At 45.8% G+C, this 24716-nt stretch overlaps 2 protein-coding genes across 5 annotated transcripts; one reads left to right on the forward strand and one right to left on the reverse strand.

Annotated features, from left to right (window-relative positions):
- Positions 1–1463: 1463 nt before the first annotated feature.
- On the reverse strand, positions 1464–14214 carry LOC114603365 (keratin, type II cytoskeletal 8-like). 2 transcript variants are annotated; one of them, XM_028742290.2, is made up of 9 exons: positions 13584–14214; positions 7678–7886; positions 7396–7456; positions 5911–6006; positions 5513–5677; positions 5234–5359; positions 3577–3797; positions 2780–2829; positions 1464–1696 (listed from the first exon to the last, which is right to left on the reverse strand). In XM_028742290.2, the coding sequence occupies exons 1-9, from the start codon at positions 13875–13877 to the stop codon at positions 1533–1535; spliced, it is 1386 nt and encodes a 461-aa protein (XP_028598123.2). In that variant the 5' UTR covers positions 13878–14214; the 3' UTR covers positions 1464–1532. The 2 variants fall into 2 exon arrangements, with proteins under 2 accessions (XP_028598123.2, XP_028598134.2); XM_028742301.2 differs by having other exon boundaries at positions 1584–1725; positions 13584–14211.
- Positions 14215–14307: 93 nt separating this feature from the next.
- LOC114603372 (keratin, type I cytoskeletal 18-A-like) lies at positions 14308–24186 on the forward strand. 3 transcript variants are annotated; one of them, XM_028742315.2, is made up of 9 exons: positions 14308–14867; positions 16862–16944; positions 18216–18372; positions 19780–19944; positions 20690–20815; positions 22128–22348; positions 23420–23448; positions 23600–23721; positions 24012–24186. In XM_028742315.2, exons 1-9 carry the CDS (start codon positions 14484–14486, stop codon positions 24078–24080), a joined length of 1356 nt encoding a protein of 451 aa, XP_028598148.2. In that variant the 5' UTR covers positions 14308–14483; the 3' UTR covers positions 24081–24186. The 3 variants fall into 3 exon arrangements, with proteins under 3 accessions (XP_028598148.2, XP_028598157.2, XP_028598167.2); XM_028742324.2 differs by lacking the exon at positions 23600–23721 and having other exon boundaries at positions 14311–14867; XM_028742334.2 differs by lacking the exons at positions 23420–23448; positions 23600–23721 and having other exon boundaries at positions 14314–14867.
- The last annotated feature ends 530 nt before the right edge of the window (positions 24187–24716 follow it).

Here is a 24716-nt window from a genome sequence, read left to right on the forward strand (position 1 = left end):
ATTGGATGTTGCCAAAGTCCCACCTGGTCCAGCATCCTACTCTCACAGCGGTCAACCAAATGCCTACAGGAAGCCCACAAGCAGGACCTGAGTGTTCCTAGGTTCTCCTGCTCTGTAGCTCGGTGGTGGAACATCTGTTTAGCATGCAGAAGGTCACAGGTACAATCCCCAGCATCTCCAGATAGGGCTGGGAATGTACCCTGTCTGAAATCCTGAAGCTGCTGCCAGGGCAGTGTAGACAATATTGAGCTGGATGAACCAGTGGTCTGACGTTGTATAAGGCAGCTGTTTTTGTTCTTGGAGCACGATTTACAAGATTCAAACCCTTCTCGGTAGGATCCCTTAAGGGTCACGCTCCATCCCATCCCCATTAACCCCCCCCCCAATGGATGGTTGCACAAGTTTCGGTACAAAGAGCTCTGAACTGCATTCCTGCTTTTCTTTCTGTAGCTTCAGTGTTGTGCTGGATTCTCTTCAGAACATGAAAGTGGCAGAGCCTCTGCTCAGAAAAGAAGAGAAGGCCATTCCAAGCATTTTATCCATTGCACATCAGGCTACCTCCTCCCACCCCAAATGCATCTGAACTTTCAAACTGTAGGCTACCATGATGCTTCTCCCCTAGGAACATCATCCCTCTTCTCTAAAAGACATAAGTTATGCCCCACTCTTGTCTCCAAAAGTACCAGCTTGCCTTTTAAGGGCAAACAATGACAATTGTTTCTTCAACAAAACCCAAAGGGTTGGGCCAGTCCTCTCTAGCATAACAAGGGAGTGAAGGAATGACTAGCAAAGCCAGATGCTCAGGATTGGCCAGGATAAGACAGGAATTCAGCCTTGCTCAGCATCCAAGAAAAAGCCATCATCCTGGATGCAAAATGTCCAGTATCCACTGTTGTACACTTTATCTAGGGAGATCAGAACCTCCCGCTTCTCCGCAAGAAAAAAATAAACCTATATGACGCATGGGCAAGAATGGAAGATTAGGGACCAAATGCCTGGAGCTGCTGTCAGGACTCATGCAAAAAACTTGGTGCAGCTGAGGATAATATTGATGGAATTGAACCAGGGATGGGGGAAACTTTGGTTCTCCAGATGTTTGCGACACTACAACTCCCAGCATCCTTGAACAATGGACATGCTGCTGGGCTGATGAGAGTTGTTGTTCGTCAACCTCTGGAGCAGGCCTCCTCAACCTCAGCCCTCCAGATGTTTTCAGACTACAGTTCCATCATCCCTGACCATTGGTCCTGCTAGCTAGGGATCATGGGAGTTGTAGGCCAAAAACATCTGGAGGGCCGAGGGTGAGGAAGCCTGCTCTGGAGGGCTGCAGGTCCCCCATCCCTGTGTCAAAGGGATGCATCACCCACACCAGCTTACCAGCAGTGGGTTCTGGCCTGCCTATGATGGCTTAGAGAGGAAATAGACCCACTGTGTGGACAAGTAAAGAAAACAAGGATCTGTAGAAGGCTTTAAAACACTCATTTATTTTTAAGCACTGGGGCCTGATTGGCCTTTGGCTTGTTCTGCTTCGGCTACTTTTCTGAGAAGTGACTGGCCTCAGAGAGGATCTTCCCATTCTTGGTCTCGATGGTTTTGATGAGCAAGGGCCTCTTCAGTGAGTTGTTGTTGGTCAAGGAAGTCCCCCCAGGTGCCATGTTGTGGGCAGGCAGCGCCATCCCCTGTCTCAGGAGCCCAGCTGCATAAGCAATGGATGGATTTAGAAATCTGGGTCAAGAGATCAAAGAAGGATGGCTTTAAGCAAGAGATTCCTGATTTGACCCCCCAAAGTGATTTGAGAAAGAGGAGGCAGCTAGAAATGCCATTCAAGCAAGTTAGCAGCAGGTCCAGGAGCCAGAAGGCCAACTGGCCATTTGCACTAAGCGAGTGATTTACATGAATTTGCACACACACACACACACACACACACACACACACAGAGAGAGAGAGAGAGAGAGAGAGAAACCCAGACCCAGATATAGAACCAGAAACAGGACCAATATATTTTGCACTAATGGAGACTGAGCAAGGATACCATTCTGAGGAACCCAAAGGGTCTTGAGCAGAGGTGGAATTATAAGGAGGATGCAGAACCCTGCAGATGATAGGAGGCACCCAATATATTACATGAAATTCTGGCTTCTTGTGGGGCATCATTCAGTATTAAGCTCAAGAGGCAGGCCAAACAAGCATAAGAAAAACTGAGGTGTTCTGGAGCCTTCTGTAGTGTGTGTGTGGACAAAATCTCTTGATTACATTTAAAATATGTTTCTACTGTTTTCTGTTCAGCTAACACATGTAAAAGTTTAAATACTGAGACCTCAAGATAACAACTAACTAAGTTGGGTCCACATCATGGCAGACACCCTGGGTGGAAAGTCTTGCCTGTCAAATGCCAAATACCATGACACATAATCAACTATCAAGAACTGTAATCAGTATCAGACTGCCAGATACCAAATGTTAAAATCGAATGTCTTCCAGTATCCGACAGAGATGTCAAATATTCAACAAATATTTGAAAAATGCAGTGATGAGTGATGACAATAGCAAAAAATTTGTTGTTGTTGTTTAGTCGTTTAGGAAACCTAGAAAAGCTCAAAGGGAACCCGTTTGGCAAGGATGGGGCTGCCGCGTTACCAGAAGAATCCTGAGGATGGCAGGAGAGATTGATGGAGTTACCAGCCGCCTCCATTTTATGAGCACCCATTTTTACCACAGGCTTGGGACTATTCTAGGGAACTTCATGCACAGCTTCAATCAGAGTAGGAAATACACTTACCTAGTTTGTCTATAGCACTGAACTGTTGACTTGGAGCCCGGCCACCCATCCTGAGAGAAGGGGGGAAAACATGTGATGGAACAATGGTGTTTTAGTGTTTCAAGTGCCCCCACCCCACATTTATTTTTTTACCTCCCAACCCCCTGCTGATTTTGGTGATGTCAAATACACACACACACACACACACACACACACACACACACACACACACAGAGAAAACTGGGATGAGTGGAGCAAAGCACCTGATAGGGTTAAATATAGCACACTTCCTGGTAATCAGTTTGTGCATCTGATGAAAGGAGGGGGGCTGATGCTAATGCACCCCCTCAACTGATCTGCACAGATCATCTGAGGAACATGGATGCCTGTGTGTGTGTGTGTGTGTGTGCGCGCACGCATGATAGACACAGACCGACAGACAGAGTGGGGTGGCCACACACCCATTAGTGCAAACAACCTCCAAAACCATGATTGTGGCCCATGGTGTGTAGGCAATACTGAGTTAGATAGACTGTCAGTCTGACTCTGTAGAAGCAGCTTCCCATGTGACAGCATAGTGATGTCACGCAGAACAGCCAATCCTAGATGTCCAGGTGCAGAGCGACTGATTCACCCACCTCCCACCTGCCCCATCCATGCATGGCGAGTTCCACCAAAGTTAGGGCTGCATCCAACTAAATCCTACTCAGAGCAGACCCACTGAAATGAATGGATCCAAGGGACTCATGTCTATCAGCTTCAACGAGTCTTCTCTCAACAGGACTAACACTGCTTACCGCCCACAGGACCTTGCTTACCGGTTCTCTTCTCCTTCCAGCAGTTTCTGATAGGTGGCAATTTCTATGTCAAGGGCCAGCTTGACATTCATCAGCTCTTGGTATTCTCGCACCTTGCCAGCCATATCGTGCTTGGCCCGCCTCAGAGCCTCCTCCAGGTCTTGGATGGCACCCTTGGCACTCTGCACAGCCTGCTCCCCTTGCTCTTCAGCCTGCGCCACGGCACTCTCCAGGTTGGTTCGCTGGGCAGGAGGAGAGAGGAGCTGTGAGACGGCTCCAACACCGTGGTGGGAAGCCACAGGGAAAGCCCACAGTAGGAAACTGGAGCCAAGGTCTGTCTCTTATTGTAGTGTGATGGGGAAGATCCTGTTTTGGGGCTGCATGGTTGCTCCAATTTGGCTGCGGCTGCTTGTCCTATTTTCCCCAGCTGCCAATTTGAATAGCAAAGGAAGAGCTGAGAAAACTTGGGCAAAAACGAGCCCTTCCACTGTTCCTCAGTTTGGGGATACAGGGCATTTCCAGATGATTTGTTTGCAAGGAGGTTAGATGATGTTGCCAAAGCAGGTGTTACCCTATGCTTTCCAGTGCATTTCCCTGTCACTTTTCTTTATTGCAGAAACTCTGATCTTTTGGAGATGCAGGTTTGTTGCACAATATCTCCTAATCTGTTTAAAACTGCACAACATGAATTGACCAGCAAGTGAATGAATCTCACCTGAATAGAGAGACAGTCGAAGTGTCCACAGTTCCTTCAGCTCTTTCAATATAACAAATTGCTAAGGTCATGCCCAGAAAGTTGCTATTTTGTGGGTGGGAGTCTACCCCATGATGGAAAATTCAGGTTGTGCAATTAGAGTGGATTTGGTACCTTGTGCAGGAAACCCATTAAAATGGGACTTTTTGCACTGAGAAGTGTGTGTGGGGGGGGGGGGATTGCTTGATGTGGTGCCCTGCAAATGAATCATAATAAATACAGTGGTACCTCGGGTTACAACACTTCGGGTTACAGGCTCCGCCAACCCGGAAGTAGTACCTCGGGTTAAGAACTTTACCTCAGGATGAGAACAGAAATTGCGCGTTGGCAGCGCCGCGGCAGCAGGAGGCCCCTTTACTAAAGTGGTACCCCAGGTTAAGAACGATTTCAGGTTAAGAATGGACCTCTGGAACAAATTAAGTTCACAACCAGAGGTACCACTGTACTCAATGAACAGCCCATGTCACCTAACCTCCCCACAAACTTTATGCAAACCAATGAGGATGAATGCTCAATTAGCAGGTCATCTGGAAGTGGCCTAAGTTACCCTTCAAAAAGAATCAGTGTTTGGGCTGTAGACCTTTGGAAGCAGCTGAAGGCCTTCTGGGCCACACATTTCATTTAGCAGTGTATGTGGAATGGGGACATGAAGTGGATCCATGAAGCATGCCCCCCTCAAGACCAAATTACCCCTTTCTCATCCCCTTCCAGCTGTTCCACTTCTTTATGAAGATTGAGGCTACCTGAAGACCTAAGGTATAACCTATCTGTGAAATGCAATCATATAATGGTTGAATGGCTCAGGAATGAGAGGTAGAGTGTGTAAGGGGATGTGAGTGCAGTCTAATTTCCCCCGTTAGTGTAAACTCTCAGCTTTCACCAATAGTTTAAATAAGACTCATTTTCTGCCCAGAGACAGCTCACCTGGTTCTTCAGGGCCTCAATTTCCCCATTAAGACGCTGGGCGTAGCGTGTCAGCTCAGCAATCTGCCCTCTGGCTCTCTTCAGATCCTCAAGGTTCTTCTGGGTCTGTCTTGCTATGTCATCACACTGGAAGGTAAAGAGAAGAACCAGGAGGTTTTAGTCAACAGCTTCATCCAGGTACCAGCCAATTCTCTTTAAAATGTTATGTTCAACCATATGCATATATGTTCTGCATGCCTGCATGCACACACTTCCACGTGATGGAAATGTGCTACTCGCCTTGTTCTTGTACCACTGTTCAGTCTCATCACGGCTTTTGGCAGCCATGGCCTGGTACTGCTCCTTCACCTCATCAATTATATGCTTCATCTCCAACTCCCGGTTATTGTCCATCTCCACAGTGACCATTGCATTTTGGATCTGAGGTTGCAACTCCCGGGTCTCCTGGGTGTGATGAGCAGAGAGAGAGAGAGAGAAATAATGACATTGTTGATGAGGTTGGGATGACAGGTCATCTCAGATGGAGAACATAATCATGGAGCAAAGCCCAAGCTCTTCTCATCTCCTCTGAGTACTCCTTGTGAGCCATCAATCCAGATGATGGGATAATAATCCCACCCTCTTCCCACTCACCCCTACCAAACACACCCACCACTCTTCTCCCATGTGTCACCCACCTCTTCAAAGAGCTGGTTGAGGTATTTCATTTCATTGGAGGTGCTCTCTAGCTTCGACTCAACAACCACTTTCTGCACATAGATGTCATCTAGGTCCTGTCACGGGAGAGAAGTAGTCAGCAGATCCCATGCCTTGGTCAGAACAGGATTCACCTGTCATGAGCCCGGCAGCGGGATTGGGTTGGCAGCTCTGACAGAGGAAGAACAAACAGAGCAGAGGGGTGAATTGTGGGAAGCTGGCTTGGAGGAGGGGGGATCTCTTCAATCACTTTGGAAGGGGGAGCAGGGATGCCAGAATTCCCCTCTGACATTCCTGCAAAGCAGAGAGCCTTTGTAGAATCTGGAGAGGCCGCCACCCGATTTCTGTTCTCATCCTGAAGCAAAGTTCTTAACCCGAGGTATTATTTATGGGTTAGCGGAGTCTGTAACCTGAAGCGTATGTAACCCGAGGTACCACTGTACCACCTTTATCTTCCAAGGTGGCTCCTGAGCCCTGTGTCTGCTGTTGAGCTGGTACCATTGCTTGTGAGTAAGGTATCTCCTCATGAGTAACAAATCCCTGACATCCCTTCACCGCCACCAGCTGTGCTTAGGGTGTGTGCTCTAGGAGGCCAGAGTACATAAATTCTCCCTCTTGAGCCTTTTGGTACAGTGGTGCCTTGCAAGACGAAATTAATCCGTTCCGCGAGTCTCTTCGTCTTGCGGTTTTTTCGTCTTGCGAAGCACGGCTATTAGCGGCTTAGCAGCTATTAACGGCTTAGCGGCTTTAAGAAGAAGGAAACAAACTCGCAAGAACTCACAAGACGTTTCGTCTTGCGAAGCAAGCCCATAGGGAAATTCGTCTTGCGGAACAACTCAAAAAATGGAAAACCCTTTCGTCGAGTGAGTTTTTCGTCTTGCGAGGCATTCGTCTTGCGGGGCATCACTGTAATTGGAAACAGCACAAGTCTCTGGCTCCTGGTTCCAGTTCCCCTGCCTTGCTATGTTATATCTTAGCTGAACAGTGACCTTGGACCTGGCCTCTGGATCATGGTTTGAACCTAGACTGATTTCCTGTTCTTCGCTTTGGTTTGTTTGGACTACCCTTGGCTGGTGAGTGTTTTGCTAAGAGGTTTATACAGTGGTACCTCAGGTTAAGTACTTAATTTGTTCCAGTGATCAACCTGAAACTGTTCTTAACCTGAAGCACCACTTTAGCTAATGGGGCCTCCTGCTGCCGCTGCGCCGCTGGAGCACAATTTCTGTTCTCATCCTGAAGCAAAGTTCTTAACCTGAGGTACTATTTCTGGGTTAGCGGAGTCTGTAACCTGAAGCGTATGTAACCTGAAGCGTATGTAACCCGAGGTACCACTGTATATCTTGGGATTTGGACCCCTTGAGGGCACCCACTGGCTATCCTGGGTGTAGGGAATAGGGAGAACTGCCTTGGAACCCTATGCCCTACAAGTTCTATGTGGAGATGTTTTTTCCACTTCCAAGACCCACCTTCTTGGTAAGCACAAATTCATTTTCAAGTTGGTTACGCCGGTTGATTTCATCTTCATACCTACAGAGAGAGGGAGAGGAGATGCTGTTTGATCTTGGTAAACAGGGAATTTAGACTGAACATCTATGCCCCGTTTTCCAACCCCTTGCCCTCCAGACTTTCTTTCCTTTCTCCACAGCACCTGTAGCTCCTCTTCCAAGTATCTGCTAGCCACTTCCTGCCTTGCTAGGCATGTAAGATCTCAATTTAAAATGCATCTCATTTGCACCTCGCAAACCCACCTGCTTTTCAGTTCATCCAGATAGGCCTGCATGTGGTCCAGCTCATTCTGCAGCTTCACCTTGTCCTGTTTCAGTGCATCAATTTGCTGCTTGAGGGGCTGGCTGTGGGCAGTCATGATGCGCCCCACATTGGATTTGTACTGGTCTTTGCCCTTCAGAAGCCTCAGCTGTGTCTCCAGCACTTTGTTCTGTTGCTCTAACTTTCGCACCTGGGGGTTGGATGGATAAATAAATAAATAATAAAATGAAATGGGCACTGGGGCAGGGAGCCCCGAGCAGCCTTGTTCAGGGTCCAGAATCCCACCACACCTTTCAGTGGTTACTCAGGCAATGCTTCTGTCTGGCCATTTGTGACTGGTTTCTAAAAACCCCCACTATGTGCTCTGTGTTTGATTCATTCTGATGAGATGACCATTCAAAAATACAGTGCATTTCAATAATAATAATAATAATAATAATAATAATAATAATAATAATGATTAATAAATAAAATTTATTATTTATATCCCACCCATCTGGCCAGGTTTCCCCAGGCACTCTGGGCGGCTTCCAACAAAATATGAAAAATCCAATAAAACATCAGACATTAAAAACTTCCCTAAACAGGACTGCTTTCAGATGTCTTCTAAAAGCCAGATAGTTGTTTATTTCCTTGACATCTGATGGGAGGGCATTCCACAGGGCGGGCAATTCAAAAGGAAATCTAATGACTACTTACTTTCATTCATTGCATCACATCCTGCCTGAAATCCTTGCTTTTTTTTTTTAATCCACTGAAACAAACTACTGTATTTTTCGCTCTATAACACGCACCTGACCATAACACGCACATCGTTTTTAGAGGAGGAAAACAAGGGAAAAAATTCTGAATGAAACAGTGGATGTATCATTTTTATGCTTCATGCTGTGGCCACAGACATGTGATCTGATGGTGAATTTGGGGTAGCTCAATGCAAAGATCCTGAGGATCCATGTGGATCCATGCTTTTTAACCACATTTTTGCACCATTGCAGCCCCAGGCAACAGTGGGTGTGTGATTTTTGGGGGGCAGGCTGCTATGTGATCTGATGGTGAATTTGGGGTGGCCCAATGCAAAGATCCTGAGGATCCATGTGGATCCATGCTTTTTAACCACGTTTTTGCACCATTGCAGCCCCAGGCAACAGTGGGTGTGTGATTTTTGGGGGGCAGGCTGCTATGTGATCTGATGGTGAATTTGGGGTGGCCCAATGCAAAGATCCTGAGGATCCATGTGGATCCACGCTTTTTAACCACATTTTTGCACCATTGCAGCCCCAGGCAACAGTGGGTGTGTGATTTTTGGGGGGCAGGCTGCTATGTGATCTGATGGTGAATTTGGGGTGGCCCAATGCAAAGATCCTGAGGATCCATGTGGATCCATGCTTTGTAACTACATTTTAAGTGGGGAGTGAAGGAAAAACACAGAAGGGACAAGAGAGCGGTGTGCAGAGAGGCAGCTGGCTAAGAAAGCAGGAGAGGGATTTTACGGGAAGGAGGAAAGAAAGGCAAAAGCTTCCACAAACCGAAGCCAGCTTTCTCTCTCCTCCTGCATGTTTTCTGGCTGCCTGCGAGGAGCACGGAGAGGAATTAGAAGGAAAGACCTCTGCTTTCCCCTCTGCTTGCCTGGAGGGGAGGGGATTTGCCTGCTCTTTGTTCCGTTTGAGCAAACATAGCAACGAAACAGAGGAGGGTGGGCAGTAAGACCCTGAGGCAGAATGCAGGAAAGCAACCACTTCCTCTTTTCAGGTTTCCCTCTCCGACACAAGGCAGGATTGATTTTTGCTGATTTTTGTTCCTGCGTTCCCCTAATCGGCTCCAGGGACCCCCCCCCCACATTCGCTCCATAACACGCACAGACATTTCCCCTTCCTTTTTAGGAGAAAAAATCTGCGTGTAATAGAGAGAAAAATACGGTAACTCACATGCAAATCGTTTACAGGACTGAGGAATGGTAGATTTTCTGTGTGATGCCCCAACCCTCCATTGCCTTCATTTCTACAATTCCTTTAGAGCAAAACAGGACAGAAAGGATATGTTGCCATACTAGTCAGTCTCATTTTAGCATTGGGCTGTGTACATGGCCACACCATTGCTTTTCCTCCTTTGGATCAAAGCTGGTTTGCGGCAGGGGAGGCATCAAAACACAGTATTTACTATGGAACAACAGGATAGATGGATGCGGGTGGCGCTGTGGGTTAAACTACAGAGCCTGGGGCTTGCCGTTCAGAAGGTCAGCGGTTTGAATCCCCGTGACAGGGTGAGCTCCCGTTGCTCGGTCCCTGCTCCTGCCCACCTAGCAGTTCAAAAGCACGTCAAAGTGCAAGTAGATAAATAGGTACCATTCTGGCGGGAAGGTAAACGGCGTTTCCGTGTGCTGCTCTGGTTCGCCAGAAGCGGCTTAGTCATGCTGGCCACATGACCCGGAAGCTGTACGCTGGCTCCCTCGGCCAATAAAGCAAGATGAGCGCCGCAACCCCAGAGTCAGCCACGACTGGACCTAATGGTCAGGGGTCCCTTTACCTTTAACAGGATAGATATGGATTGTGGCTCATGTTGTGTGTATACCTCTTCCCAAAACAGTGTTGAGAGCACCCCAAATGGAGACTAAACAGGAGTGGCTTAGGCAGCCATACTTAGGTTTGCTGTTACTTCTCTCTTCTGCATGGGTGGTACCCTTTTGGTGACATAAGCAACAGCACTCATGCCTGAACATAGGAAATAGAGAAGGACCAAGGCCTTCAGTCTTCTAATTCAAAATGTTTCAGTACTATGTGATACTGCATAAACCAGGGGTAGTCAACTTTTTTATACCTACCGCCCACTATTGCATCTTTCTTGATGGTAAAATTTCCTTACCACCCACCAGTGCTCGATGGAAGGAGGATCCAGCTTGTGCCATAGAACCCCCTACCGCCCCCTAGAATCCTGAAACGCCTACTAGTGGGCGGTAGAGACAAGGTTGACGACCCCTGGCATAAACAGTTGAGAAGAGATTTCTAGTTTCTGCCCTGAACTCCTCAGATTTGGGATTGCTGGGAAATGTGCCCTCCCCTTTGTCGTCTCCCCTTTTTGGGGAAACATTTAGAGACATGGAGTAGGGGCAAAATCACTGTGCACCCACTCCTCGAAATCAGGATTCTGTATCAGAAGGAGGAGTGTGAAGTAAGCTAGAATTGAAACGGTGGTGGTTCTTTAGTGAAACATTTCAGGAAAACCAAGAACTAGCATTTGACACATCTGTCCACCAGGGGGCGCAAATCCTCTTTGTTTCATTGTTATGACGCATTATATTAGAAGTAGGATTGGAGCCTTCATTTAACCGTCTTGCAACACACAGTTTTAGTAAAATAAGCAATCCATTGAGCCATAGTTGAGGACTCCAACACCTATCCAAAGAGCTCACTTTTTCAGGTACCATGCTTTAGGGATATTTCAGAAGCAGCTTTCAGAGGCTGCTTTGTACCTTCAAAATGTCTGCATTGATTTGCATGGTGGGTTTGGTGTGAATCCATGTCATGCAATGATCCCTCACATATTTTGGACTGCTGAATGCAACAAATGGCTACTGTCTCTCAGCACAAGCGAACATGTAGGATGTTCACTGGCTAAGGAGAATACAGACAGGCATCCTGCATCTTTAATAGCTGGGAAGGTTGGCAAGAATAGCTTGCTATGTAGGAGGGATAAATTTTGTCTCCTACACAATGCAGCATTTGCATCTTGGGCTGCTCTATAGGAATTTTGATACATATTCAGCATCCCTCACAGGTGTGGCTATCCTCCGAATAACAGCTGTGTACACACCACACATCTAAAGCACATGACGTCCCCCAAACAATGTACTGTAGTTTACTTCTCACAGAGCTACAATTACCAGCACCCTTGGAAAACTACAGTTCCCTGTAGCATTGGGAGGAAGCTGGGTGCTTTCAATGTATGGTGCATATGCAGCTACCTAAAACAAATTTGTGAAATGTTTCTGTGGACAGCGTGCCTGTTAGAAACCGGAAGTTTCTGGACTGCAAAATTCATTAGCTTTATTTAAGCAGTGTGTCCTAGAGCTGGTTTGTAGTTTCAAAATAAATAGTTTTTAAAGACAGTATTTTATTAGATTGAAAAGAAACCCCTCCCCCAGCACACACACATGCACACGCAGACTAACGTACAACTGAGGCCGAAATTCTGTATCTGAAAATGAGCCCCATTGAATTAATCGCGACTTCTGTATAGACACTTATTGAATTGCACAAAGTACAGAACATTTTTTGTGGAGGGGGGGATCCATATTAGATTAAAATAATCTATTTATAGTGAGTGTGTATATGAAAGAAATACTTTTGCACAATTTCCTGTAGCTCACAGCTTGGGAAGCTTTAGTAAATTGACTATCAGTTTTGAGATCCATATTCCTTTTAGAACCTGCACATCCACATTCCACAATTCACAATTACATCAGATCTTGTTTTACTTCCTGGTCCCAGAATAAAGAGCTTGATCTTTTATTTTAAGCAAACAACTTAAGTTTCAACTACTCCTCAGTTTATAGTAAGATTGAACAACATGGATGATTAAGATGAACACACACACACACACACACACACACACACACACACACTCCACCTTAGTTTGGGGAAATTGGGATGTTGGAAAACCCTTTGTTAGTGATATGAGCATCATATTTGTCTGGTGGTGTGTTATGTAGCACAGTTTTCCCAAACATCCTTTCAGTATATATTTATTGAAGGATGAAAAATTCTTCCTCCACCCCCTTTGTCCATCTTTATTGCGACAGTCATGTGAACATGTGTTAATTCAATGTTCTAGACTTGGGTATACATCTAACTCCATTCCCTATATATAAACAGAGTGTATGTAATACTTTCCATGAAAGTCCAATTCCTGGAATCGCCAATTTATAATCTTGGAAAGAGGCCTTGAAAAGTCTGCTAGTCAAATAATGCAGTATTTGACTCACAGCCAAAGTAGATCATACTCTGGAGATCTCTGATCATATCTCCCATCTCTTTAAAGCTTTTAAAAGCTAGCTGTGTGGAGAACCCACATCACACTGGGATCACAGTTCAGGGAGACCTGAGTTTTAACAGCTTACCCTGAAACATCTGCAGTGCAATCTTGTACACATCTACTCAGAAATAACACTGTTTCCAATGCAGCTTATTTTCAGGCACAAGACTGCAGCCTCAGCCAATATAAAGCCTTATCTTTCCAAAGCTATTATTTGCCCCATTAGGGAAAATAAGTACTCTTATCAAGCATCTCCTTTGCATCCTCTGACTTGCACCATCTCTAGTGGTTTCTAGAAGGAAGCACCTATGGAAATCAATTTATCAAGTTTTGTGTTGTTGGTTTTTAAAGGTTTTTCTGCTCTTTGGAGCTGTGCTTTTTGTTGTGCTGTGAATAAATAAATGCACTGGGGATGAGCGCGAAAGACCCTTTTTTGTGTGTGTTCCAAACTTTACCTAGTGGAGGTAATTGCAAGTAATTGCCAGCGTTAGGTTAACTTCTATTGAAACTGTGCCTGGCAGAGGTTTGGGCTCTGCGTAGTGATAACAACAAGGATAGATGTTAACAACAGGGTCCCATAACTTCAAACACCTGAATACAAGTTGACACGAACTTGGAACTTCCATAAATGCTTCCGTCTCCGTATTCTCCACTCTGATTGGAGCAGCATTGCCTGCGCAAAGGGGCAATCTCTCTGAGTGGTAGTAAATTAATTTTGACTCAGCCCATCCGTTTCAATGGGTCTACACTAACGTGGGCATGTTCATTTCAATAGGCACCACCAAACCCCTTTCCCCCCCTCTCTCGCACCCCCCACCCCAGAGCAACGTCCCGCCCCACGCGCGCATCCTGGTTGCACCTTGTCGATGAAGGAGGCGAACTGATTGTTCAACCCTTTGATCTGCTCCTTTTCCTCCGTCCGGATCTGGTGCAGTTTAGGGTCGATCTCCAAAGTGGGCAGCGAGGAGAGAAGGAAAGCGGGCGAGGCGGACAGGGGAGAGCCGGGGAAGGCGCTGGAAGTGGATCCTAGTCGGAAGAGCCCCGGCTGGAAGCTCCCCGGGCTGGCCCGGTACAAAGAGCCCCGGTTGGAGAGGGAGCCGTGGGAGCGGCTGCTAAAGCTCAGGCTCCCCGGGCGAGGGTAACTGGTGCTCATGGTGCGCGGGCTGCAGCGCTGGCTCGACAAGGACAAGGAGAAGAGAAATACAGGTGTTCAGTACCTGGGCCGAGCTTAATAGCAGGGGAGATGCAGAAGGCCCCGCCCCTTGCACACCTGGGCACTTTATTGGCATATCAGCGCCCCCTCCCCCTTTCCAGGGCTTCACGTAACGTGGAGCGTGATGGCATATTTGCACATCAATTTGCGCTTCACGCATCCGCGCTATCCAGTTGCACCCTGATTAACATAGCCGCGCCCCTATCGCCTCGCTCGGCCAATCGCACGACACCGCTAAAGCCAGCTCAGTCTACGAGTGCGTTCCACTTGTTTGCATAGCTCCGCCCCTTTGGTCCTTCTTATTTGAGATTACTGTATTACGGCGGTCCAAGACGAGCGCCTGAAAGGCTGCCCAAAGTTTGTGCCAAAGCCCCCCCCCCCCCCAAATCCTTCGTGCAAACAAAGGAGGCTTATGCAAACGGATTCTCTTCTACCAATGTGGCAGCTAGGCTCTCTCCCATTGGCTGGCCGCTACCTGGGCATGCAAATGAGCATCCTGGAGGATATAACGGGCCGGTGCGGGCGCCCAGCGCGCCAGGTGGCGCGATGTCGTTCTATTCTCGTCCGCGCAGCGGCTCCCTGTCCGCGGCCTCGGGGCGCTTCTATCCGGCTTCTTCCGCGGGCTCCGTGCGCGGCAGCTCCAGCGGTTCCGACTCCTGGTTCTCGTTGTCCCGGCTGCACGCGGCGCTCCCGGCGGCGCGGGCCAGCGCGGATGTGGCTCCCGCCTGGCTGGGCCCGGGCCGGCAGCAGGAGGCGCTGCAGGGCTTGAACGAGCGCCTGGCCGGCTACCTGCAGCGGGTGCGCGGGCTGGAGGTGGCCAACCGAGCTCTGGAGGAGGAGATCGCCGCCATCCGAGCGCGCAAGGCCGGCGCCATCGGCCAGAAAGACTGGGAAGCCTGCGAAAGGCCCCTGGCCGAGCTGCGCAAGCAGGTGAGGGGCGCGGCTGAAAGGGACGGGGTGAAACACCTGGCAGGTGGGAAAGGGATGCGAGCGGAGGGGACGCAAAACGCTGGTGGGCTTGGCGAGAGAGGATACTAGAGCACCTTTCAGGTGGTTCTCCATCTCCAGGTACGGATGGTTATCTGCAGATCATTCCAGCACTTCATAGGACCCAACACAGCTACGCCCACCAAGGCCACGGTTCGTTCCACGCACGTTTTCTTCCCCACTATGTTCAACGAAACTCGCTGGAAAGCGTGCGTTGCTAGCGTTTTGCTGTCCGAGTGTTCGTACTGCTGGTAAATCCAGGCGATTCAGGCAAATAAGCAAGAGGGCAAGTGCAAACGATAAAGGCATGGGTAGAAAGGTCAGAAACTGGGCGAGTAGAGTCAGTGGCCAAGGGGACACATTGACCTAATACAGGTTGAAGGCCAAGAGAGAATGGTGGAAAGCAGAACTGGAGGAGAACTGGGGCAAAGGAGCCAGACTCAGCCCTAAACCTATTTGCAATATGGATATATTATTTTCCTATCTTCCAGTGTTTTAAAAGTGCCACAGAGCACTTCATGTACATGGTATTGCCATAATCCATATAAACACCAATGAAAAGCATATGGAATTGCTAAATACTAAATTGGAGGAGATGCACTTTGGATTCTAGAATAAAGTGTTGTGTGTGCGCGTGTGCAGTCTAAATGTTTTCCCAGCTTTTCCAGAAAGCAACCAAGCACCCTCTCCACACCCATATAACTTTTTGATCCTGTTTTCTCTTGACAGTTTAGCAACAGTCTGGTTAAAAATACAAGCTTATTCCCTCACTTGCTTTCTGTAAGAATTGTATGGAAATAAAACCCCTTCTTGATAGACTTTCTTTTCTTCCTTGTACGGGATGCTTGCATGTCCAAACAAAGGAGGATCCAGACATTCCCAAAATGTGGGGATGTAATAACTTCCTTGAAAAAAATCACCTAATCCTCCCCTATCTAACAACTGCCTCCCCCCGCAAAAAAGAAAGCACAGCTGTAATGTATTCGTTTCATAGTGAGGCATACAACTCCAATTGTTTCCCTGTTGTAAGCTCATATTTGAAAAGCTGAGTGTAGCTGGAGATCCAAGCCCTTGGTTTGGTAGGTGTAGCTTTCTTTTCACGCTAATATCCTTGGATTACCTGTTTGACCACCTAGTGGAATCTACATTTCTGCCCAACTGGTTTTCAGCATGTTCTTATGACACCAGGGTTGAAAGGTGCTGAGATGTGTAACATCTAACCAGGTAGATTCATTCATAGGAAATTTCCCAGAGCTGAGCATTGAATAGCAGCTCATCAGCTTTTTATAGCTGGTTTGCAAGGGCTAGTCCACCCATAATGCACCAGAGTGGCTCAAAATGAGGGGTAGTTTGTGTGTTGAGTTATTATGTTCTTATCCCACTGTTCAGACATTGACTCCCAAAGTGGTTCACATCCGTTTAAAAGAAAAAGGAGGAAGGGCTCTGCTGAAACACAATGTTTGACAGGGAATCACATGGAACATGATCCAACTAGGATACACCCAGCCTGTAGAGAAAAAACAACAACACATCTTATTGATGTAGTGGTATATGACAGAACAGGAACACTGAATTGAAGATTCAGTCATTCAGATTTTCATTCCAACAAGTTACACATCAACACAATGGAGTCTCATAAATGGCCTACTCTGGATAGCACAAAGCAAACATTGCAGCCATCAGAACCTAGATTTTATTTTGTATAACCAAATGCAATGGTCCAAAGAACATGTCTGCCATGCACGTGAAAACAAATATGTTCATTTGCTTTGCAAATACATTTGATTATTCAAGCTGCAACCCTCTAGGTTCAGCTGATTTTCAACAGGAACCGAGAATATGGGCTTGATGCAAACCTATTTGAACACGGTGGGATTTTTGCATAGGATTGTGTTGTACATGCATTATTGATACACAACTGCTCCTTCCCATGTCAGGTGGAAGACCTCAATTTGGACAATGTTAAGCTGCTTCTGCAAATCGATAATGCCAGGTTGGCAGCTGATGACTTCAAGCACAAGTAAGTTGTTTTGTTTACAAACCTTTACAAAAACTGTACCATAAAAGCAGGCCTGTGGAAAGAGTGTATAATTCTACCCCAGACACCTAAATGTGAGGAGAAATCACAATGAAGTCTCTTGGGGTGTTTGCGTGTTGAATTCCATATGCCAAAGAAGATTCAAAAATAAAAACTGGGATCCCTTGAAAATGTTGCTTTCTCACAGGTTCAAAGTGAAACATTCTCACTTTCTAATCAATTAATTTAACACTCTTCAGTGTTAACTGGCTATCACACTTTTAGCGTATGTTACTTTTTGTGGAGGAATTTTACTAGCGCAGTTCTTGAGGTTCTACATTGAAATTAATATTTGACACACAACTGCAAATTTGTTAATGTTTCTAGTCCGTATGATTGGCATTGCCTGTAAAAGATACCTGGGTCATGAAGATAGAATCTCTGTTCTATACATGGCTAATTGTCTGTTCCTTGGGACCTCTTTTCATGACCTCCAACCCTGACATCCTTCCTGCACCTTATTTACTCATCTCTTTCTTCAGCTATGCTGCACCTCATGATAAATTCTGTAAATTCGATTATATGTGGCTTGGAACCACCATGTCCCAGGTTCACTCCCTGGCATCTCCAGGGAGGGGCTAGGAATGTCTTCTGCTTAAAACACCAGGAAGTTGTTGACAGTCAGTGTTGCTAAATGGGCCAGTGGTCTGATTCAATAGGAGGGGAGTGGTGTTTGTTGGATTCTTGTTCCTTGTCAGTTTTATATTGATTGATAGGTGTTTTTATTCTTTGTAGTTGGCTTTTATCACATGAACTGCTTTGAGATTTCATAGCTGAATGATGGGACAGAAATTTAACATTTGCTTTAAAACATACACATATAAGCCATATGACTATGTGAACCTGTGAGCCTTCTTTATATATATATAAAAAGGAAAGTGGCAGTCAAGAAAGGTTTGAAAAGCTGCTGCTAAATTTTTGAGAGAGACATGCATCTCATCCTACACTCAGACCAGAGCCAGATGAGACAACAGAGTACCAGCTATATCCCAATGGCCATGAAAATAGATTAAAATATTAAAATACTAATATCAATATTTAAATTATGTTAACCCTCACCCCCAAATGTGGAAGTGGTCTGGGAAAATACCTGAGCATGATTTACACCCAGGTCTAAAAGGTTAAGTGAAAGTCTGTTCCATTACTTGCACTTGGTTTCAGCCTTGCAACTTGTTTGTTCATTTGTTTCTTGTTTCCTCCTTCCCTTCTTCCAGACTGGATGCAGAGCAGGCTATGTGTGACAGCGTGCAAAAGGACTCACATGGGTTGCGCAAAATGATCGATGACACCAACTATTCCCGCTTGAAGTTGGAAGGGGAACTGGAGTCCCTCAGAGAGGAGCTGGCTCACTTGCGCAAAAGCCACCATGAGGTAACAGTATGGTGAGGGCTGCGTCTGAACCCACCTGTGTGTCCATCCCCACGTATTCAACACACAGCTCTGAGAGGATTGGAATATTTCCCATGTAGTCAGTATGTGTGTCCATAGTAAATACATGCTTGCCCTTATCCTAATAATAATAATAATAATAATAGCCAATAACGACATTCACACACACACCAGAGGAATAAAGAAAGCTTACATGGAATGAAAGATGCTGCTTCAGGCTACAACTATGCAGGCCACAAGCCCTACGGTTCATACACACCTTAATTATGAGAGTAAAATAAAGGCCCTACTTAAACATGGAGAGTGAGTACACCCGATCTGGTCATAAGTGGAGCACAAGTCAGGGATAGATAACTGTACCTTCCGTCAGAGTTAAGATCTCCCCTTCAGGATCCTATGTCAACAAGCCAATAGTATCTCTCCCCCAAGCCGTGATTAAGCAAAGCACAAGGATGATCCTTGAGATTGTAGAGCAAAAAGGAGGGCCTGTTGTGTGACCTACCCAACCACTGAAAATCTGGGGTTCAAATACTATTTTGAGCCAACCGAATGAGTGAATACTCTGACACCTTAAACCCTTTGAAGCATTGTTTATTTCCTGCAAGTTTGCCATTGTGTCCTGAGATAAGTTTGAAACTGCGTGGTCACAACATTAGTTGGGGATAACCAACAAGTTACCTATACATTTCCTGAATAATTTACTTTTGAAAGAAGACTTTGTTGCCCATGTGAAATCCAGTTCCTTCTTATGAGAGGGTGATGATTAAACTTTTCTGGAAACTAGAGATCAGTATGCTGATCTTTACAGTAAAACTGTCTGCTATCCCTATTAGGTCATGTCTAAGGTAAGAGCTGGTACCAGAGTTGTGCATAGTTTGTTGAGGGGTATATTTTATATTAAAGCTATGACAGCTGCACGGATGCCATGATCTGCAGTAATAAACCATGTAAAAAGTCCAGACTAGCATCCATTGTTACAACAGATACAGCTGAGAAATATCTCACACTGCAGACACAATGTTATTATTATTAATAGTAGTATTATTGGTAGTAGTAGTAGTAGTATACCACCCTTTATCCACCAATTTCAGGGCTTTTCACAACATAAAATTCCAATATAAAAAGCATGTAATACATAATAAAAATAAGAATAATAAGTAAGGTCTCTAGATCCCTTGGAAGCATGTTCTGAGAAAAATATGTGGGGACACCTGGCAGTGTGGTACTTACAATTTAAACTCTTAAAATAGAAGGGAGATGAGACAGTAGTAAACAATAGGAAAGTATACATATACTTCAGGCTTCTCTGTGGAGATAAATGCTTCCCCCCAAAGGCCATATTGACCTCTGCCCCCTAACAGGCTTTCTCCCTTTCTGCATGGTCTGCAGGAAGTAGAGGCTCTCAATGCTCTGATCGCCAAATCTGACATAACGGTGCAGGTGGATAATCCACAGAAACATGACCTGAGTGAGACCATCGCTGAGATCCGCAACCAGTATGAGAAAATGGCTGAGCAGAGCCGTTCCGAGGCTGAGGACTTGTACAAAACCAAGGTGAGGAGGGAGCTAGGGAAGGGGAAGAGCAGGGACGGGACAGAAAATTGGTTGAGTTCACATTTAAAGGCAAATCTACCTAATTCACTTTTTTCACAAAACAATATGCAAACTTGAAACCCAGCCACTGTTCAGAATTCACACTTCTCTGAATTTTGCAATGCCATTCTCCAGCCAAGCAGGAATGCAAATACAGTGGAACCTCGGTTTTTGAGCGTCTCGGAAGCTGAACAATTCGGAACCCGAACGCCGAAAACCTGGAAGTGAATGCTTGTTTTCGAATGTGCCTCAGAAGTCGAATGGCTTCCGAGGCGCATTTCTCCATTTTCGCAATGGAATTTGCTGATCGCCCATTGAACCTCGGTTGTCAAACGTTTCAGAAGTTGAACGGTCTTCCGGAATGGAATATGTTCGACAACCAAGGTTCCACTGTACTAAGGTAAAGTATGCATTCAATGGCAGGTAGCAGTGGAAAGAACGTACCGAAAATCATTGTATTTGGGGAGGCTGCTGTGCAAAAATGAGTATATTAGGCGAACTTGCCTACAAACTTGTGTATTAGGAGAAACTCACTAAAATGCTGATGAATTTTTTTGCAGGGACCTTTAAAAAACAATCACAAAATGAGATGGAAATGTGGAGAACACAAATGTGGAGAACCAACAAGATTGCTTCATCCCTAGGAGGGAGCATGGCTCTCTGCCCCACTCTAACTTCCCTTTGCCATTACTGTTCGCCCTTGCAGTTTGACTCCATGTCTCAAGAAGCAGATGTGCATGCCCAGGCACTGGAAGAAGCCAAAAGCGAGTTGACAGAGCTTCGTCGGCAGCTCCAGGGAATAGAGATTGAACGCCAGACTCTGCAGAAAACGGTAAGAAGAGGGGTGCCCTCTTTCCTTCCCAATTCCCAGTATAGGTCATAAGAGGCTCTCCTGAGCAGTGAATAACTTCTTCCTGCAGATTATAAGCATGCAACAGGCAGTGAAGAAGTACCACTACTTATTTTATAGCAGGAGTGTTGTCTCCTGTTGTGCTCTTTGTCAATCATCTGCGTATCAAAATTATTCATGTATTATTACAGTTCTATCCTTGCAAAGAGCTCAAGCTGGCATCCATGGCTCTCCCCACCTCCCCATTTTATTCTCACAACAACCCTGTGGGGTAGGTTAGGTTGAGATTTGGGAACTGGCCGAAGGCCACCCAGGGTCTTAATTCATCACTTGTAACCAATGCACCCCAGTGACTCTAGATAGTTTTTCCTCAGAGATGAAATCCATCAAATAAGAGGTCTGTTACATCAGAATGCACAGCTAAGGGTTGAACTTAGAATTAAAGGAACTGACCCCCAAAGCAAAATACCTTTATTATGACCAATCAACTTGGAGTGAAGAGTGAAGTGAGAAAGATTGCTTTGACCAATGCCTTATCAAGCACCCAGAGCTGGCTTGAGATCTATTGCTGCTAATGTCTATTAGCCGGCTAGCTAAGGGGTGCTGGACCAGTGATGCACTGCACACAGTTCTGTCCTCCATATCCATTTTCTGGGTCAGCCACTGCACCCTATTCAAGTTGAGTCAGCCCAGGCTTCTCACACCTGTGGTTGCTGGGCTCCAGGAGTGACAGATGCTACTGTAAGAAAGGACACACACTTTTGCTCCTTGCTCCAGCTGTCGGTGAATGAAGGATGCAGCTTTTCTTACTTCCGCTTCACAAGCAGCACCAGCTGTACCTCCCCAAGCTGCATAAATATTACAGACTGGGCCTATTAAATGTCATTTGTTTTGGCACGGATGCCTATTTTAATATGATTTAAACTTTAAAGGTGTGGCAATGGCTGAAAGCTGCACAAGCACAGGGTGGAATTCCCAGAGACTTAAATTCACCCCAGAGACTTTTGTTCGCCCCATGGAACATATTGACTCCCCCACCTGAATAGTTGATTTCTTCCTCTATCAATAAAGCAACCTAGCTCTGCTCAGCTTCAGAAGCTGTTTTTTGTGAGTCAACACACATGAAGGTACTACTGTTGAAAGAACAAATCTAAAACTCATTAAACTAAGAGAGCTGCTCTTACAGAATTTGTGGAGTCCTGGCCAATATTCACTCATTTTTGCCTAATTTTGTATAAAAGTTAGGGTATCAAATTTTGTTCACTGCATAAGCCCAAACCATTTTGTGATGCAGATAGATACGCTGGAGAACACCTTGAAGAACACAGGAGAGCACTATCAAAATGAAATGACCAATCTCAACCATATCATCGCCAAGCTGCAAGATGAGCTGGCAGCCTGCCGCGCTGACTTGGAGAGGCAGGCCCGAGACTATGAGGCCCTGCTAGACCTCAAGACCAAGCTAGAGAACGAGATTGAACACTACCGTAGCTTGATCGAGGGGGCAACAGACAGGTAACGAAGGGTTATGCCCCTGACTTCCTTCCTTGTACTTCTTGGTCATATGCCTGTTGAATGTCCCTGGAGTTCTTCCATCAGGCTCACTTTCCCTTCCCCAACCTACATTTGACAGGAAGCTGCAGCCATTCCAGGCTCCCTGGCTGGTTTTTCCTGTATGATCCATGCTACCAAGTTTGATTCACAGTATGACACTGGTAGGGGGGCATGTTTTCAGAAATCTACATCTGCTAGTTTGCCAGCCACTCCATCCAGTCAAAATTCTGTGTGATGTATCTATCCATAGGACGTAATTTTTCTAGCGCTGCATGTATCTAAAAATACTTAACTTGCTTCCTAATAAAAATATACCAGGAGCTACCTTCACATTGGGCATAGCATCAAGTTACAAGGTTAATAATTCTATCCTCCTTTCTTTATAATCATTTGTGCTTTGCTGTTCTTCCCTAGGTCAGGGTAGTAAAAGTTTAAGTAAATCTACATTCTAATTAGGTCTGAACCATCACAACCTTCAGTTATATAGCTAGAGCTGCAACCAGTACATGACTGACTTTGCTGTCTCTGAGCTGACTGCCTTGTGGGACAGAGGGGCCAACTCAGTTTCTGCTTTTTCCTGAATGGGGGAGACCATTAGCTAAGACAGGTGGTTTTCAGGTATAGAATGGGAAGGCACTTGCATCTTTCAGAACAGCATAAAGGGGAAAACCCACTGGTGCTGTTTCTCTTATCATTGTAGCCATGTGATGTGACAAGGCGTCTTACTAGTGAAATTTTCTCTCTAAAACCATTACTAAAGATGCAGGAACCCTCATGGCATCTGATACTGGCAGCCTCATTTTTGTCAGGCTACGAGTGGTAGAAAGGTTGCTAACAATCATTTAAGTCCCTTGAGTAACCCCACTGACTTTGGAGGAAACAAGGCAGCAGATGGGAAATATGGCTGTAGAAGCTAATGCAATGCGTTCGGTGGCACAGGTGTGTAAGCAAATTTGTAGCAGGAAGCCATCACAGTAAGCAAATTGTCCTAGGATGAAGCAAACAAATGGCTGCCATGTTTTGTATTTTCAGAGGGGAGTTGCAGAACTCAGGCAAAGCAGGTAAGTTCTCCTCTATGATGTAGCAGTAGACATTACTTAGCACAGTGCTGCTTGCTTCTGCATGTCTGTGTCTGCCTGAAACCTGCTTGTTGATCTCCCGGCCTCACAATTCAAACACTCTCCCAGGCTTTGTTTGCTTTTCTACCAACAGGACTCTTTTGGCTGTGGCTTGGTGTGAAGAACGCTAAACTGAGTAAATTGTTCAACATGCACAGGGGCTCCAAGCACAGTGCTGTATCAAGCCAGTTGGCTGTACCCAAGTATCTTCAGGAAGTCAGTTTTATGCATCAGAGGATGTAATGCACACATACAAAGCTTGAACTCATATTTACCAGTGTATACCCTAGGAACCAGCCCTGTTTCTCATTGACAAGCAGCAGTTGCAGTCTCAATTGAAAAGCTGCACAGGTGTCCTCAAGGTGGAGGTTGCATTTAGCAGCGTCAAAAGGCAGTCTTCAGGCTTTTCTTTTTTAAAAAAGCAAGTTTTTGATCTCTGATCTAGTCTCCCGAGTCCATCCTAGGCTTTGCACTCTAACCAGTTACTTTTTATTCCTCTTTTGCAGACACCAGGAGACAGACCATTAAGAAGGTGGTGGTCACCACACAAGAAATTGTGGATGGGCGAGTGGTGACTCAGAGATCTGAGGAAGTGATTCAGTAGGCTTGTCCAGTGTGGTGTTTGCTAATCCCTGTATCAAGTTCCTTTTACTGCTGAATAAAAGAAACAATGTTTAGCAACTCTGGACATCCTGTCATGACATTTGCTTGCACAGCTAACTGTGATTAGTCAAAATCTATATTAAAAGACAACCTGGAATACAGAGGTTGGACCCTGCATAAACCACATTAGCATTAGAGTGAACAAGTGCTGTTGCCCCTCATCTACTAGGCTAGAGCTCCATATGGCAGCAATAGAGAACAGGCAAGTGCACATTTACTGATTCCTGAAAAGCTGAAAGCAGAAGGGATTTTATACTTCTTTTCAGAGGACTGTTGCTTCCCCACCACATCAGAAGTACCAGCAGTGAGGGTCTATGCCATCAGAACTGTCAAACACTATGGTAGACTTTCTCATGTAATTCATTGCTGATTTTAACTACTTAAACCTTGGCAACACAGGCTTGCTACTAGAGCCTGTACTAGAGTCCTACTAGAGTCCTCAAATCACATTTCACACACATCACCTCTCATGAGAATACAGCCCTAGCGGTGTATCAGCAGAGTTCTCCATTAGGAGTATTGACAGACCTGTATTTGCTAAAAGAATG

This window comes from Podarcis muralis, chromosome 1 (genome assembly GCF_964188315.1).
Source record: "Podarcis muralis chromosome 1, rPodMur119.hap1.1, whole genome shotgun sequence".
NCBI lineage: Eukaryota > Metazoa > Chordata > Lepidosauria > Squamata > Lacertidae > Podarcis > Podarcis muralis.

Coding starts and splice junctions, on each gene's coding strand:
- LOC114603372 (XM_028742315.2), top strand. CDS start 14,484: ATGTCGTTCTATTCTCGTCCGCGCAGCGGCTCCCTGTCCGCGGCCTCG. Junction 16,945..18,215: donor GCTGATGACTTCAAGCACAA/GTAAGTTGTTTT, acceptor CCCTTCTTCCAG/ACTGGATGCAGAGCAGGCTA. Junction 19,945..20,689: donor AGGACTTGTACAAAACCAAG/GTGAGGAGGGAG, acceptor TCGCCCTTGCAG/TTTGACTCCATGTCTCAAGA.
- LOC114603365 (XM_028742290.2), bottom strand. CDS start 13,877: ATGAGCACCAGTTACCCTCGCCCGGGGAGCCTGAGCTTTAGCAGCCGC. Junction 7,457..7,677: donor CTGGATGAACTGAAAAGCAG/GTGGGTTTGCGA, acceptor CTCTCTCTGTAG/GTATGAAGATGAAATCAACC. Junction 5,360..5,512: donor AACAGTGGTACAAGAACAAG/GCGAGTAGCACA, acceptor TTTACCTTCCAG/TGTGATGACATAGCAAGACA.